Below are 16,870 nucleotides of genomic sequence, written 5' to 3' on the forward strand. Positions count from 1 at the left end.
TTCCAAAATTAAAAAGAAAATAAATTGTGGAAAAAGTTTTAAAGCTACCATGCACGCGACATTTAAAAAATGTTAACATTCAGGAACAGGAATATTTTACCTGTCGCATATCTGAAACACGGGCAATTCGGTGTATGTACACCGTCAGTGCTTCGGTCCTAATGGTGATCATATATTCTAAAGACTGAAAAACAGCGAGCACTTGACAAAAAAACCTTGGATGAGTGGTGCCCAACGTCACAAAGCATTGCATGTCGTCACAGCTCATTAGACGAGTAAGTGGTTAACATATCTGTAATTGGGGTAACAAGCATTTAATCAGAGGATTCGATTGCGCATGCAAATCACTGCAACCCGCACGATGAAGGCAGCAAAGGGAGATCGATGACCATGTCAGTCAGAATTCCCTTTGCGTCGATCTGCGCCCCACAACCCTGCTCATCAGGCGGGGACAGAAGTTACGAGATGCAATACTCATCGAAATAATGCAACTCACACATCGCATCAAGTGTAGGGATTTTTACAACAATAAGTTGCCAACATTGGAGCACTGTAAGACTAATGGCTAAGAACATCGGTTTTCCACGCTTATATCCCGAGTTCGAATACCGGTATTCATTCATAGTGTTCTGCCCAAGGGCAGATCTTTCACTGCAAACCCAGCTTTCTCTAGTTTTTCCCATTTTCTTCCTTCCTGTTAGTCTCCCTATATGATCCATATATCTTAATGTCCTCTATTATTTGGTATCTTCTTCTGCCCTGAACTCTTCTCCCGTTCACCATTCCTTCCAGTGCATCCTTCAGTTCGCAGTTTCTTCTCAACCAGTGACCCAGTCAATTCCTTTTCCTCTTCCTGATCAGTTTCAGCATCATTCTTTCTTCACCCACTGTTTCCTACACAACTTCATTTCTTATTTTTTGTCTGTACATTTCACACGCTCCATTCTTCTCCATATCCACATTAATTCAAATGTTTCTAGTCTCTTCTTTTCACTTCGTCGTAATGTCTATGTTTTTGCCACATGAAATGCCACACTCCACACAGAGTACTTCACTAGCCTCTTCCTTAGTTCTTTTTCTATAGGTCCGCAGAAGATGCTTCTTCTTCTTCTATTAAAATCTTCCTTTGCCATTGCTATCCTCCCTTTGACTTCCTGGCAGCAGCTCATGTTACTGCTTATAGTACACCCCAAGTATTTGAAGCTGTCCACTTGCTCTACTGCCTCATTTAGAATTCGAAAGTTTGCCCTCTTTACTTTTCTTCCTGTGCCCATGGTCTTATTCATTCATTCATTCATTCATTCATTCATTTATTTTATTATTTATTTATTTATTTATTCAGTAATTCATTAATTTATTTAATTATTTCATTATTTGTTTATCCATTTATTTGTTTAATTATTTATTTATTTATTCAGTCAGTTATGTATTTACTTATTCATTTATTCAGTCATTTATTTATTTTATATTTATTCATTCATTTAATTGTTTAAGTATTTATATATTTATTTATTTATTTATTCATTCATATATTTATTTAATTGTTTATTTATTTAATTATTTATTTATTTATTCAGTCATTCAATTATTTATTTTATTTATTTATTTATTCAGTTATTTATTTATTTACTTATTTATTTATTCAGTAATTCATTTATTTATTATTTAATTATTTATTCATTTATTCAGTCATTTATTTATGCTGAATGATATATTTATTGCTCAAAAGCGTATTGTCAGATGCATAGCGGGTGTTGACAGTAGGACCTCTTGTAGGGAACATTTTTTACAATATAATATCCTTACTGTTTATGGTTTATACATTTTTAATATTTTACTACTAATTTATAAAAATCTGTCTGATTTTCATCAAAATTGTGATTTCCATACCTACGACACTCGTAACAAAAATAGTTTAACTATTCCAGCTCACCACCTTACAAACACTAGTAGAACATATATGGTCTTTGGTATCAAAATATACAACAGTTTGCCTGATGACATCAAATATACAAACAATTCTCTGAAATTTAAGAATTATATAAAAACGAAATTAATAAAATTGTGTCCCTACAGTCTTGAGGATGCACGCATGGGCCGTTGAAATGAATAATGTTTTTTTTTTTTTTTAATATTTGACTTATTTCACATTAAATTGAAATTGTATATATTTGACCATGTCTATGCATACATTATGCCATCGACAATAAAGTTTTATCTATCTATCTATCTATCTATCTATCTATCTATCTATCTATCTATCTATCTATCTATCTATCTATCTATCTATCTATCTATCTATCTATCTATCTATCTATCTATCTATCTATCTATCTATCTATCTATCTATCTATCTATCTATCTATCTATCTATCTATCTATCTATCTATCTATCTATCTATCTATCTATCTATCTATCTATCTATCTATTTATTCATTAATTCAGTTATTTATTTATTTATTTATTTACTCACTTATTTACTTATTTACTTACTTATTTACTTATTTATTTACTTACTTATTTACTTATTTATTTATTTATTTATTTATTTATTTATTTATTTATTTATACATTCATTCCTATTTTGACTGATTTAGTTTTTAAAATGTAAATTTTAGATATTAAAAAAAAATAAAAGTAATAGCTGATGTATCAACCTAGGCGATATCCCTGGTTTAATAATTGCTTATAATATGGTAAAAGTACTATAAGTTTTCACATTTGTACATGATAAGTCATCTTGATTTAATAATTGAAACAAATATATTAAAGTTACCCTAGTATTCGACATACCGTACCTGAAGCAATGCGCGATATGAATTGTAAGATACTTGCTTGGGATGCACGTACTCTGCCACATCTTCTAATAGGTTACGTTCGTCTTTCGGCTTTCCCCTTTCGAGATTTCAGTAGGTTCCTTCAGTGGCGACCACACCGATGCAGTGAGGCAAGTCACCTACGGGCTTGGAGCTCACATAGTTTTATTTCCTGCAGGCCCAAATCTCGCTCGTATTTCTTTGAGCTACTTTTTCTTCCTATCATTATTATTTCGTCACTGTCCTCGTCATAAGACCTTTTCCACCGTCTCGGTAAGGAACGAAATGCCCGCCGCTCTTGTGTGCCAATTAGTAGCGGAAGCAGAAGCGGGGCGCTCCATATTCATGGGCCAGCGCTCGTGTGGGAAGTAATGTATGCAGGCAAGTTTTCCCATCTCTGCGCTGCGACCGATTTCTTCGCTCTTGTCGTATTTGTCAAGGAAGAGCACGCATATATGACGAGGAGATTATGTGGAAGGGAGCGGGCCAGAAAAGATGGAAATAAAAAGAAGCCAAGAAATATACATAAAGAATATACGAACGAATATGGAAGGAAATTAGAGAAATAAGGAAAAATTAAAGTAAGAGGAAATAGAAAGGAAAGAAAAAATGTAAAAGAGAAAGCATTCGAATGAAAGGAAAGAATAAAAATGAGGAAAAGAGGGAAAAATAAAAAGAAAGAAAGAGAGACTGAATAAATAAATAAATAAATAAATAAATAAATGATTAAACAAATAGAAAGAAGGAGAGAAAGAAACAAAGAAAGAAAGAAAGAAAGAGGGAAAGAAGCAAAGAAAGAAAGAAAGAAGAATAGAGCCGAAGAACTAAAGAAGAAAAGAAAGAAAGAAGGAAAGGAGAATAGAACGAAAGAAGTAAAGATGGAAAGAAAGACAAAAAGAAAGGAAGATAGAAAGAAAGAAGGAAGGAAAGAAGGGAAAAAAGAAAGGAAGAAACAAGGAAAGAAAGAAAGAAGCAAAGAAAGAAAGAAATAAGGAAACAAGGAAAGAAAGAAGGAAACAAGGAAAGAAAGAAGGAGAGAAGAAAAGAACGAAAGAACTAAAGAAAGAAGGTATGAAGGAAAGAAGAAAAGAAGGAAAGAAAGCCAGAAAGAAAGAACGACTGAAAGAAAGAAGGAAGGAGAGAAGGGAAGAAAAAAGAAAACAAGGAAAGGAAGAAAGAAAGAAGCAAAGAAAGAAGGAACGAAAGAAAGAAAGAAAGAAGCAAAGAAAGAAAGAAACAAAGAAAGAAAGAAATAAGGAAACAAGGAAAGAAAGAAGGAAACAAGGAAAGAAAGAAGGAGAGAAGAAAAGAACGAAAGAACTAAAGAAAGAAAGAAGGTATGAAGGAAAGAAGAAAAGAAGGAAAGAAAGCCAGAAAGAAAGAACGACTGAAAGAAAGAAGGAAGAAGAGAAGGGAAGAAAAAAGAAAACAAGGAAAGGAAGAAAGAAAGAAGCAAAGAAAGAAGGAACGAAAGAAAGAAAGAAAGAAGCAAAGAAAGAAAGGAGAGAGCTCACAGATATTCACTAGACAAACAATGCTATTACTACTATTTTTCATATTACTACTCAAAGCAGCGTAATGGCTTAAGAGTTTAACCCTAGAATGCTATCTTACGTATAAAGAGTAAACAACTGGATTGGAATAAACTAATGTGTAACGTGAGATGTACTAGTTCTGATTGTTTTCACCAGTAGTTTGGGTTTAACGTCGCTTCAATAGCCTCTCGAAAGTACACATTGAATTCTAGGTCTCCCTACGCTATTTGTCTATGACGATACCGGTACTAGGACATTGGACACATTATTATGCGTGGCATGCAGGGCATCAGCGAACCTGACTGTGATCGCAGTACGTGACGGGGCAAGGGTTCCCAACCTTTCGGACCCCTTGCCATATTCTACTTAATTTTAAAATAAAGCAATATAAACTTGAAAATGAGCAGTTTGAGTACGTCATGTAAGTGAATTTTATACATCTCAGCAGTGCATGGTTTCATGCACATGTATTTGATTATCGTTTTGCTTCAAAATACATAGAGGCATTTGCATCTGTCTCTAGCCATAGGCCTACTTTTTTATTTATTTATTTTGTTTTGTTGGAGCTCTGGAAATGAACATAATATCTCTACATAAACATAACTATAATTTACTGATGCTTTACAAATACAGTATGTGTTCCTAGCTGGTAACATTATATAAATATTTACCTTAGAGTACAATTAAATTTATAAAGGTCTGCAGTTTACTGTTTTAATAACCGGATTGTCTTATTAGTTGTAGTTGTGTGTTTACAGAATTATTACATGTGTACACATCATATATACGCTCATATTAGTATTAATTTTAGATAACATCCGGTGTTTTGCAGAAACAGTGGCTACATATTAACTGGTTAGTTTACCGTTGTATGAATTTTTGCTATTCTGCGTCCAGTTAATTTTCATACAGTATTTTAGTAGTAGTGGTAGTAGTGATAGCAGTAGCAGTAGTACTAGTAGGCCTATTAATATACAGGGTGTCGCAAATTCTCCAAACATAGGAAATATCATGTAAATTTAGCTTTCAGATAAAGCTCCCCGTTGGCTATAATTTCAAGGAAAAATTTTTTTTCGGGGGCAGGGTATCGATCCTGGAATCTTTAACTGAGCCCACCAACGCTCTACCGACTGAGCACCTTGGAACTTCACTCGACGCAGTCTCAATTTTTCCCTTTATAACCACATACTTAGAGTGGAATCTGGCGTCTTGACAGACCAGTAGAGGTATGTGGGAAAAATTGAGACGGTGTGGGATGAAGTTCCTGAGTAGCTCAGCCGGTAGAGCGTTAGTGCGTTCAGCCAAAGATCCCGGAACCGATACCCGGTGCCGGAATAATTTTTCCCTTGAAATGATTAATAGAGAATATGAGTTCAAAATAGAAGTGTGACATAATTTGCTCAATATAACGGCTTTCGACATTCAGGCAGATGTCGATGAATGTGTTCCAACGTGTTCCGATGCAAAAGCAACTTGTCCGTCGTCACATGACAGACATCGACGATAAGGTCTTGCAGATGAAGGGTGTTGAAGGAAATCAAGAAATGCCTATTTTTTGCGATTTTATGGTATACAGCGCATTCTATAGGTGGCAACTGGGACTACAGAACTGTCCAATTACAGAAAAAATTTAAAAGTGAAAATGTTCGTGTAAAGTAACGTTGGACATTTAAAAACCAGGATTGTTCAGGTATTAAAACTTGTTTTTCTCGTTAATGATGTGTCTTGACATTTCTTGTTTTCTTCCGACATCTTTAAGATGTTTTAAGCTTATATTTCCTGTGTATGGAAACTTTCGGTACACTCTGTATATTTTACTTTCAACTGTGAAGGTTGTTCAGGATCGAAATTTCAAGGTGACCGAGAAATGGTTAATGAAATTTTTAAGAGCTCTACAGCGGGGACAAGATTAGGCCTATTTTACTCCCCGTAAATCTTCGAATCTTACCTATCTATCTATCTATCTATCTATCTATCTATCTATCTATCTATCTATCTATCTATCTATCTATCTATCTGTCTGTCTGTCTGTCTGTCTGTCTGTCTGTCTGTCTGTCTGTCTGTCTGTCTGTCTGTCTGTCTGTCTGTCTGTCTGTCTGTCTGTCTGTCTGTCTATCTATCTATCTATCTATCTATCTATCTATCTATCTATCTATCTATCTATCTATCTATCTATCTATCTATCTATCTATCTATCTATCTATCTATCTATCTATCTATCTATCTATCTATCTATCTATCTATCTATCTATTTATTTTGCTAATAATTGTAACATAAAATATATACAGAAAAACTTTACCTCGCCCCTGAAAGAGTAGAACTCGTGCTCGTGCTAGATCTACAGTTTCCCCTATAGAAAGCCATTATAAAATTCTATCGTCCTTTAAATTCCATCTCTCTCAGCTGGGTTTGAACCTGAGAACTTCGGACCCAGTACCAAATTTCATACAAGTACTGTCGGTCGTCAGCTCCGTTCTACCATTGCTCCACTACCTGACTTCATGGCTGACACAGTGCACCCTCGGCAGCGAGAGAAGGGTGAGTTTGCTGCGTGCCGGATTATTGCTGAAGGCGGGACGGGCAACTCGCAGTAAAAGATTTTATGGGGTTAAACGAACTCGTGTCAACACGAAGATGCTGCGACTTAAGACGGAAATGATATTTCTCTATGCAAAACATCCGATATAAAGAATGAATAACTATTCGACGAAAACATCTTTCATACGTCACTGTGCTCTCAATTGCCTCGATCTGTTTTCTTGCCAGGACCGCGCTCGATTCCCGGAAAGTTTTGAGATACTTGTGGATATACCAAGTATATAAATTTCTGCATTGAAGTCAGTTCGAGAAATATGAACAATAAATGTTAGAATGACACTTCGTTGAAAGAACGTAAAGCTAAGAGCGTCTCTTGTCGATGTAGGGCATATAAAAAGGATCCAGCTTTGTCTGGCACTGGAATCTTTCATATTATCAGATGTAAATATTTGTTAGTATTTGTAACTATAATGCAATATAAAGACTGGGAGAAGAAAGAATAATACTGAAGCTGATCAGGAAGAGAAAAACAAAGTTGTCTGTGTCACTGACTAATAAGCAAACATTCTCATGGATGCAGATAAAAATGTTTTTTTTTTCACTATATTAATAGTGTAAAAACAAGTGCTTATACGAATTTTGGGCACTGGAGCGCAATTACGAGGGCCGTCAAGAAAGTAAGTTTCCCTGAGGCCGTTTACAGAAAGAAAACACAATTTCATGAAAAGATTTATTGGAACAGATACAGAATTTATTTATTTATTTATTTATTTATTTATTTATTTATTTATTTATTTATTTATTTATTTATTTATTTATTTATTTGTTTCTTTCTTTCTTTCTTTCTTTCTTTCTTTCTTTCTTTCTTCCTTCCTTCCTTCCTTCCTTTATTTATTTATTTATTCATTTATTTATTTATTTATTATTTTATTTATTTATTCATTTATTTATGTCTATAACAGCGCAAAGCCCCAATTGCAATAGACAGTACAGATATTTGTTTAAAAAAAACATAGAATTGCATATAACATGAAAAAAGGGATAAAACAGATACAAATGCAAGATACAAGTGTAATTACAAATTAAAAAAAAAAACAAATAGATAAAAGACACACATATAAATATAAATGAAAAATACCAAATAACAATAAATGAAAAATAGTTAAGTATAGATATCATAGCCAAAAATGTAAAATGTAGGTACAATTGCCAAATAACAGAGGAAATTATATAACACTATGTTAATAAATTCAATATACAATTATTGGAATTCAGAAATTTGTCATACCGTGGGGTCAACAGAGAGGTGCAGACGAGTGTCACGCAATGGAAGGAATGATGAACGGAAGAAAAATTCAGGTCAGAAGAAGATATCAGATGATAGACAACATTAGGATATATGGATCATAGGCGAAGAAAAATAGGAATGCAGAAAATAGGAAAGATTGGAGAAAGCTGGGTTTGCAGTGAAAGACCTGTCCTCGGCAGAAACTATGAATGAATACCTAGGACATCTGGTAACCCTTTGCGGTGACAATAATGGCCGAAACGCTTCTATTCAGTCTGAGTGCGTATTTGTAATTTTATTAGTAGATGACCCGGCGACGCCTTGTTGCCAAACTACGCATAATTTCAGACTAATTTTCTAATTAATCATGCACTTAATTACAGAAATATTAACACGTTTCTTATATTTATTTAAATATATTCTATTGCCCCATTTCGATGTGCACAATTATATCACTTCCACCCTGTATAAATGAAAATAGAAATAATGAAACCAGGATGTTTGTCAATGAAAGTATGTATTGTACTATGTCAAAAGGAAGAAGACATCCCAGAGGATGCACCAAGGTATTTCGTGCGACGGTAGTGGTATTGAAGTGTGTTCGGCTGCATGTTATGTTAGGTCACACCGCACAGCCAGTCTGCACCCCGCCTTGCACGTGTCGGTGATTTGAGCCAATTTTCCACACAGTCGCCCCGAGATAAAGCCAAGAATAAGCGGCCGATCACCCCGAGCCCCATTCCACTGATTTATGTCGCGTCTACGAGCAAGTAAACTCCAGGGGACACGCCTGGGGTCGCTGAATATAATAATAATAATAATAATAATAATAATAATAATAATAATAATAATAATAATAATAATAGTAATCGTATTATTATTTTTGGTTGCTTATTAAACGACGTTGTGTCAACTACTCGGTTATTTAGCGTTGATGGGTGATAGCGAGATGGTAATTGGAGAGATGAGGCCGAGGATTCGCCATAAATTACCTGACATTCGCATTACAGTTCGAGAAAACCTCGGAAAATACTCAACCAGGTAATCAGCCCAAAAGGGAGTCGAACCCACGCCCGAGCGGAACTTCGGATCGGCAGGAAGTGCCTCAACCTACTGAGCTACGCGGTGGCTATTATTATTATTATTATTATTATTATTATTATTATTATTATTATTGTTCAGTCAACTGTCTGAACCTCATAAGTGATACTAATAAGAAATCACACATGAGGCAACTATGCCAGAAGATAATGGGGTGGGGTGGTCAGTTCCTTTCCCCCTCCATTGCATACATCGCTGACTAGCTACATATTACACTAATCAGACTTCAGATGCATACAAACAATAATTTGTTCTTCCTCTGACACATATCGTGAAATGAGTTGTACTGCCTGATAATAGATGTACGTATCAGCCAGAACCTCAATTAGAGGAGATTATTATTATTATTATTATTATTATTATTATTATTATTATTATTGTTGTTGTTGTTGTTTAGTCAACTGTCTGAAGACAGGTCTGAACCTCATAAGTGATACCAATAAGGAATCACACGTGAGGCAACGGGAACTAGGCCAGGAGATAATGGGGTAAGATGGCCATTTCCTTTCCCCTCCATTGCATACATCGCTGACTAGCTATATATCCCATTAATCAGACTTCATATGTACAGGAACAATTGTTCTTCCTCTGACACATATCATCAAGTGAGATGTACTGCCTGATAATAGATGTAGCCTACATATCAGCCAGAATTTCAATCTCAATCAGATTATTATTATTATTATTATTATTATTATTATTATTATTATTAATTCTAATTACTTTATCATTATCATCATCATTATATTCTCTCCACAACAAGGTGACTATTTTTTCATACAGTGACTCGTGATAATGATGGTGACCGTTAGCCAAATAGCAATCTGTCTTCTACGTCTGAGTCTTAGGTTCATCTTTGGGCCGACTCCAAAATATGTAATTTAAGGTAGAAAAACACGGTGTTGGTGCAGGTTCTCTCTGGGCACTCACTTCATTCTTTCATTGACACAAGTATTTGATTTTCAGACCTGTCCGTGGGTCTGATCAGCGTCCTGACTGACATCGTGTGGAGGGCCACGGTCGCCTGGTATGCCGGCAACGCGGCGTGCAAGATCATCAAGTTCTTGCAGGCGAGTACCCATCATTGTGAATGCATGCTGTGTGTAAACAGATTGCCTGCTGTTAAGGAGATAGGAGAGGCGCTGTGCGAAGGAACGCTAACGAAGAGCGGGCCACACACGCGATCTATGCATCCAACATTCAACGCAGTGCGTCGGAAATTGAATCTTGATTCCTTTCGGCCAGTTGATTGGTTTGCTGACTTGAATGCAGGAATTAACTTTACTCACTGGACTGACTTCACTGACTAGACTGGCGACTGATTTGACTTGACTCACTTAACTCATTTGAGTGATTATACTGACTTGACTGTCTTAACTGACTTGGTTAACTTTACTCACTTCATTCACTGGACTGACTTGACAGACTTTGCTGACTTATCAGATTGCTGACTCAGCAGACTTCGCTGGCATGACTTAATTAGCTGGCTTGAGAGACTACTGACTCAACTGACTTTGCTCACTCGACAGACTTTGCTGACTCGTCAGATTTCGCTGACGTGACAGACTGCATCTCAGCAGACTGCTGACTCATCAGATTTCGCTGACGTGACAGACTGCGTCTCAACAGACATTGCTGACTCGTCAGATTTCGCTGACGTGACAGACTGGGTCTCAACAGACTTTGCTGACTTGACAGGCTGCTACTTCGAGGGACTTTGCTGACTCGACAGACTGTGTTGACTTGACAGACTTCGATAATTTGACAGACTCCATAGACTTTCCTTACTCGGCAAATTTTGTTGAATTCAAGACTTTGCTAACTCGACACACTTTGCTGACTCGACAAACTTTGCTGACTCAAAAGACTGCTGACTCGACAGACTTTCCTGATTCGACAGATATTGCCGACACCACTGACTTTCTTTACTCGACAAACTTTACTGACTCGCTAGACTTTGCTGACTTGACTGTCTGAATTAACTTCACTGACTTCTTTTACTTGACTAATTGAAGAAAATTAGTGTGCATCACTATGGAGTAACGGTTAGCCCGCCTGACCGTGAAACGAGCGGGCCCGGGTTCAAATCCTGGCTGGGATAAATTACCTAGTTGAGATATCTTCCGGAGTTTTCCCTCAACCATTAAGATCAAATGCTGGGTAACTTTAGACTTTGGACTCATTTAGCCGGCATTTTCACCTCCATTTCACTAGGATTCTAGATAACCATATCTGTTGATAAAGCGTCGTAAAATAACCAATTAAAAATACATATTTTAGTGTTTGCACTGTGTGACTTAATCATATTTTAAAAATAATTATATCGAGTTCGATTACCTCAAAATATGTATCCCCGTTGAGACAATGACATATAAATGTGTGTTGCAGGCGACGGTAACATACTCTTCGACGTACGTCCTGGTGGCGCTGAGCATCGACCGCTATGACGCCATCACACACCCCATGAACTTCTCAGGCAGCTGTGAGTATGCTGTTATTATTAAGACTGCATATTTGTTAGTTCGATGGGCTGCTGAGCGCGTAAAGCCAAGATTTGTGGCCCCTGGAGCTCTATGCATCACACCGAACAGAGAGATAAAGGCAAATGTATTCGATACAGCATCGACGTTTGTATTGTAATGGCTGTTTGCAGCCAGTACCAAGTTCCATTTCTTATTTTTATACAATTTAGATAAACAAGTCAAATGATTTACATCATGCTTATAAGCAGAGTGACAAAGGAAGTAGAACCATAGACGTAGCTCAGGCGGTAGTGCGTTTGCCTGCTGATCTGCAGCTGCGCTTGAACATGGGTTCGATTCCCGCTTAGGATGATTACCTAGTTTGGTTCTTCCGAGGTTTTTCCCAAGTGTTGGCGAATCCTTTGCCTTATCTCGCCAAATATCATCTCGATATCGCCAATTCCTTCGCTGCTAATTCAGCCTTGCGAAGTGGCTTTAGACGGTAACGTTTGAGGCTCGCATTTGATAGGTTCCGGGTTCGAACCCCGTGGACAGATAATATGACTAGGGTTTTCGTGGTTTTCCTTACTCACCAAGGCAAATTATAGATTAGAAATTTACATACTGTGATCCAACACTCACTTAATCAGCATTATCATAAATATTAAAACAAAATCTGAGTGGATGGTTGGGTGGATGGATAGGTAAATAAATAGATAAATATATAAATAGATAAACAGATAAATATAGGGTGCGTCAGAAAGAACGGATGGATTACACAGAGCAAGAAAATTGTAAGGATTCATCAAATCAAAAATTTATTGTTATCAACAGATTCACCAATACATGCAGTTTATTTATGGTATACAACGTCATCCATATGATGTCCTTGGCTTTCGATACAGGCATCGAGGCGTTTTCTGAAGTTCGCCGTCATTTTCACAGTCATAGTTGGTGGAATTGCCGCGATTTCTTCACGAATCGCCATCTTCAGTTCGTCCAGTGTATGTGGTTACTTACGCCTTCAAATGGTCCCAAAGAAAGAACTCGCAGGGCGCGAGATCTTACCGTAGCCTCGGACAATCTCAGTGCAATAGCATGTTTGCGGGCTGATCGTTGCGGTGGCCGGATAACCTACTGTCTGTCTCCACATTTGCAGGTGTACACGTGCTCCGTGTTCGTCCAGGTGATTTCTTCTTTAATGTTGAACCTGTGGTACGAAATGAAGCCACCCATTACAAAATTGTATTCCGAGTTGGAATCCTAGCGTGACGTCCGATGTCGAAATGAGTCCTGAGTAGCGATCACACTCTTCATTTTTCAAAAATGTCTCTGCGATGAAAGCACGTTGTACACCAGACCAACACCATGTTCTCAACTGAAACTGCATTCTATGGCTGACCCAACAGTCGTGGTCCCTCTCACTATATCCCTCCCCTCGCTGCGTATCGATAGTTTGAAATCCATCCGTTCTTTCTGACGCACCCTGTAGAAAGATAGATAATCAATTAATTAAATAAATAAATCAATTGTCAGTCTTTTGTAAAGCTACAATTCAATGATATGTTACAAATTCTAGTCCTAAACTATCGATAAATACATTATATTTAACTTCAAGAATTATTTGCGTGGGATGTCTGTAGCTATTCCATTTCCCCTCCTGGATTTTGCAGGGCGACGGGCGCGCATCCTGGTGGCGAGCGCTTGGCTGCTCAGCTTGCTCTTCTCTGTCCCCATCGTCATCTTCTACGAGGAGAAGCAGATTCAAGGTACGGTCAGCATTGAGCGCCTAACGCATGCGGCAACTTCTCCGACACACTGGATCAGCGGGTAACAGTAGACACAGGCACCGTAATTTACAGAGTACTAAAATTAATTCACCCCATTATTCATAGTAACAGTTTGTTCGTACGTTTTCAGTAGCTTCGTGTAAATATTTATTGGTCCATAGTTGACCTTCCCTACATTATTTGTAACTTTTAAGTGCTCTTAAAGTTATTTTTATTTTTCTGCTTGCGAGTGTAGAGTATTGTTAAATCTGAGTTGATATTTTCCAGTCTGAAGTGATATTAAAATTATTTTAACTTGTGTTTCTGATCTGAAATGTTGTTAAAGTTATTTTAGTGTGTGTTTATAAGTTTCAATTGTTAAAGTATATTTGGTTTTTATTTATGACTTTGGAGTGCTGTTAAAGCAACATTTGCTTGTGTTTATGAGTTTGAAGTGCTGCTAAAGCAACCTTAGTTTGTGTTTATGAGCGTTGAGTATTCTTAAAGTAACCTTAGTTTGTGTTTATGAGCTTTGAGTATAGTTAAGGCAACCTTAAGGTTACGTTTTTGAGTTTGAAGTCTTGTTAAAGCAATCTTAGCTCGTAATTTATGAGTTCTGAGTGTTGTTAAAGTAACCTCAGCTTGTGTTTATGAGTTCTGAGTGTTGTTAAAGCAACCTTGGTTTGTGTTTATGAGTTTTGAGTGTTGTTAAAGTAACCTTACGTTGTGTTTATGAGTTTTGAGTGTTACTAAAGCAACCTTAGCTTGTATTTATAAGTTTTGGGTGTTGTTAAAGCAACCTTAGCTTGTTTTTATGAGTTTTGAGTGTTTTTAAAGCAACCTTAGCTTGTATTTATGAGTTTTGAGTGTTTTTAAAGCAACCTTAGCTTGTATTTATGAGTTTTGGGCGTTGTTAAAGCAACCTTAGCTTGTTTTATGAGTTTTGAGTGTTGTTAAAGCAACCTTAGCTTGTATTTATGAGTTTTGGGTGTTGTTAAAGCAACCTTAGCTTGTTTTTATGAGTTTTGAGTGTTACTAAAGCAACCTTAGCTTGTATTTATGAGTTTTGGGTGTTGTTAAAGCAACCTTAGCTTGTATTTATGAGTTTTGGGTGTTGTTAAAGCAACCTTAGCTTGTATTTATGAGTTTTGGGTGTTGTTAAAGCAACCTTAGCTTGTATTTATGAGTTTTGGGTGTTGTTAAAGCAACCTTAGCTTGTATTTATGAGTTTTGAGTGTTGTTAAAGCAACCTTAGCTTGTATTTGTGAGTTTTGGGTGTTATTAAAGCAACCTTAGCTTGTATTTATGAGTTTCGAGTACTGTTAAAACAACCTTAGCTTGTATTTATGAGTTTTGAGTGTTGTTAAAGCAACCTTAGCTTGTATTTATGAGTTTTGAGTGTTTTTAAAGCAACCTTAGCTTGTATTTATGAGTTTTGGGTGTTGTTAAAGCAACCTTAGTTTGTGTTTATGAGTTTTGGGTGTTTTTAAAGCAACCTTAGTTTGTGTTTATGAGTTTTGAATGTTGTTAAAGCAACCTTAGCTTGTGTTTATGAGTTTGGAGTGTTTTAGAGCAACCTAATGAGTCTGAAGCATGTTAGAATCAGCTTGCTACCTGCTGCAGAGGAGCTGCAGTGCTGGATCGAGTTCCCGCACCCCTGGCAGTGGCAGCTGTACATGACCCTGGTAGCCGTCACAGTGTTCGTGCTGCCCGCTCTCATAATCACGGCGTGCTACGCGGTCATCGTGCTAACCATCTGGAGCAAGAGCAAACTACTTACGCCACGCCCCGTCAAAAGTGAGTTGGTTGGCAGCGCCTCATCCCTGTGCAGCGACATCCATGCAAACTAATTTTCGACTGTCTGTTGTTGCAGACGGAAACCATGCGTCCGCGGACGACCAGGATTCGAGGCGCGCCAGCTCCAGGGGGCTCATCCCCAAGGCCAAGATTAAGACTGTCAAGATGACCTTCGTCATCGTGTTCGGTGAGACCTTGCTTGTCCCTCTGTTTGCTGTCTTTTTCTCATTGTTTTCAGAAACATGACATGTGATAACGTCGCACAACTTTAGTTCAAATGTTAAAAGGTATCACCTTACTGTAAGACCTTCGCAACAGCAAGCATTTTCGAGGACACAACGACAGCTGTCAAATTAGTAGGCTACATACACATGAGGTGCGAATGGAGTTGCCATGGAAATATATACAGAAGTTGTATATCATTTGTCGATCCTGTGAGTTATAGGCGCAAGTTGAGATAGGAGTTGCTGTGGAAAGACAAACATAAGTTTCATGACAGCTGTAAATCTTTCCGGATAGAAAAGCAAGATGGATTAAGAATTACTATGGAAACGCACTCATAAGTGACAAATGAAAAAGAAACTGTTTCCTAACTAAATTAATTTTTATGTTAATACTAGCCGTACCCGTGCGCTCCGCTGCACCCGTTAGAAATAAATATAAAGTAATTACGTAATTAAAATAGGACATTTGATCCAGGGAACACTCGTGTTTGATAGAAGGATAAATCGTTTAATACTTACTTACTTACAAATGGCTTTTAAGGAACCCGAAGGTTCATTGCCGCCCTCACATAAGCCCGCCAGCGGTCCCTATCCTGTGCAAGATTAATCCAGTCTCTATCATCATACCCCACCTCCCTCAAATCCATTTTAATATTATCCTCCCATCTACGTCTCGGCCTCCCTAAAGGTCTTTTTCCCTCCGGTCTCCCAACTAACACTCTATATGCATTTCTGGATTCGCCCATACGTGCTACATGCCCTGCCCATCTCAAACGTCTGGATTTCAAGTTCCTAATTATGTCAGGTGAAGAATACAATGCGTGCAGTTCTGTGTTGTGTAACTTTCTCCATTCTCCTGTAACTTCATCCCGCTTAGCCCCAAATATTTTCCTAAGCACCTTATTCTCAAACACCCTTAACCTATGTTCCTCTCTCAGAGTGAGAGTCCAAGTTTCACAGCCATATAGAACAACCGGTAATATAACTGTTTTATAAATTCTAACTTTCAGATTTTTGGACAGCAGACTGGATGATAAGAGCTTCTCAACCGAATAATAACAGGCATTTCCCATATTTATTCTGCGTTTAATTTCCTCCCGAGTGTCATTTACATTTGTTACTGTTGCTCCAAGATATTTGAATTTTTCCACCTCTTCGAAGGATAAATCTCCAATATTTATATTTCCATTTCGTACAATATTCCCGTCACGAGACATAATCATATACTTTGTCTTTTCGGGATTTACTTCCAAACCGATCGCTTTACTTGCTTCAAGTAAAATTTCCGTGTTTTCCCTAACCGTTTGTGGATTTTCTCCTAACATATTCACGTCATCT

The 16,870-nt window shown here is 37.2% G+C and overlaps 1 protein-coding gene across 2 annotated transcripts in view; it reads left to right on the forward strand.

The window, feature by feature from the left end:
• The window catches only part of LOC138702920 (cardioacceleratory peptide receptor-like), a 167,558-nt gene that overhangs the window by 130,344 nt on the left and 20,344 nt on the right, over nt 1-16,870 (forward strand). For both annotated transcript variants that reach the window (XM_069830327.1, XM_069830326.1), the window contains exons 4-8: nt 10,247-10,350; nt 11,669-11,762; nt 13,416-13,511; nt 15,135-15,308; nt 15,385-15,495. In XM_069830327.1, the coding sequence (XP_069686428.1) occupies nt 10,247-10,350; nt 11,669-11,762; nt 13,416-13,511; nt 15,135-15,308; nt 15,385-15,495 (579 nt within the window). The remainder of the gene's footprint in view (nt 1-10,246; nt 10,351-11,668; nt 11,763-13,415; nt 13,512-15,134; nt 15,309-15,384; nt 15,496-16,870) is intronic.

Source organism: Periplaneta americana, chromosome 7 (assembly GCF_040183065.1).
Source record: "Periplaneta americana isolate PAMFEO1 chromosome 7, P.americana_PAMFEO1_priV1, whole genome shotgun sequence".
Taxonomy (NCBI): domain Eukaryota; kingdom Metazoa; phylum Arthropoda; class Insecta; order Blattodea; family Blattidae; genus Periplaneta; species Periplaneta americana.